The following is a 1,043-nucleotide window of genomic DNA, read 5'->3' on the forward strand; positions in this document are numbered from 1 at the left end:
AAACTTCATCATTATTAATTTTAAAAATACTTATCAATTTTTTCTACTTTTTTTGCAGTCGATCTCTTTGTCTTTTACACGCACGCCCAGGCCTTTGGCGGGTACTACCCGCTGACGGCGAAGAAGCTCTGGAAGAATGTCTACGATCGAATGGGCTGCGACCATGGCAGCACCAGCGCGGCCACCATCACCCGACGTCACTATGAGCGACTGCTGCTGCCCTTTGAGCGCCATCTGAATGGACTTTCAGATCGAGGAGTTTCTGCATCTTCCTCATCTTCCTCCTCATCTTTTTCATCATCATCCTCTTCTAATCTAAAAGTGAAGGAAGGAGAGGATGAAGTGGAGGCTAATAGCGGCAATAGCTCCTCAAAGTCTTCAGAGGCGGGAGATTCGGTGTTTCAGTTTAAAGAAGACGAGGAGGAAGGAGAAGTGGATGCTAAAGAAAAAGAAATGGTCAAAAAGGAACAGACAGAAAATGCTAATGCTGTTGATGACAATGAGGACACGGATGCTGAGGAGGAAAATGTTGCAGCAGATGTTCTGCCCTCAAACCAAACTGTGTCCTCTGCAGAGGTTGACAATAAGAAAGAATCACCTAAACTTGATACAACAAAAGATGACAGCAAGGTTAAAGTGGAAGAAACCAAAGTGGAGAAAGAGGAACCACCNCTAAAGTTTACGCCGACGTGCAAAAACAGCAGCAGCAGCAGCAGCTGTAAGGCTGGCAAAAAGAAAGGATTTTCGACAAAGAAAATTGCCAATAAGCGTCTTCAAAGCGGATGTAAAAATACTTCTTCTGCTCTCAGTCTGATCACCGCTAAAAAGGAGCAAAGTGATGAAAATCTTCCCAAATCAATGGACCTCACTGCTGATTCAAATGTTGTGCCACTGACACCTGTTGATCATTCAACAGCTCAGCTGCCTACAAAGATGCCCAACCAAAAGGTCACCGCTCTGGTGCACCCGACGCAGCGGCTGGAGAAGAAAAAGATTTCCTCTTCCTCGGATGTGTACGACTTTAGGGACGGTTCAGTGGACGG

At 45.6% G+C, this 1,043-nt stretch overlaps 1 protein-coding gene across 1 annotated transcript; it reads left to right on the top strand.

Moving 5' to 3' along the window:
- Positions 1 to 58: 58 nt before the first annotated feature.
- Positions 59 to 784, top strand: LOC108357771 (AT-rich interactive domain-containing protein 5B-like; the record flags this gene model as incomplete). The annotated part of the gene is made up of 1 exon (XM_017608841.1): positions 59 to 784. A coding segment is annotated over one exon (726 nt), but the record flags the coding sequence as incomplete, so codon positions are not given.
- Positions 785 to 1,043: the final 259 nt, after the last annotated feature.

Source organism: Rhagoletis zephyria, unplaced genomic scaffold (genome assembly GCF_001687245.7).
Source record: "Rhagoletis zephyria isolate East Lansing unplaced genomic scaffold, Rhagoletis_zephyria_1.1 Rzeph_scaffold_84057, whole genome shotgun sequence".
NCBI classification, from domain to species: domain Eukaryota; kingdom Metazoa; phylum Arthropoda; class Insecta; order Diptera; family Tephritidae; genus Rhagoletis; species Rhagoletis zephyria.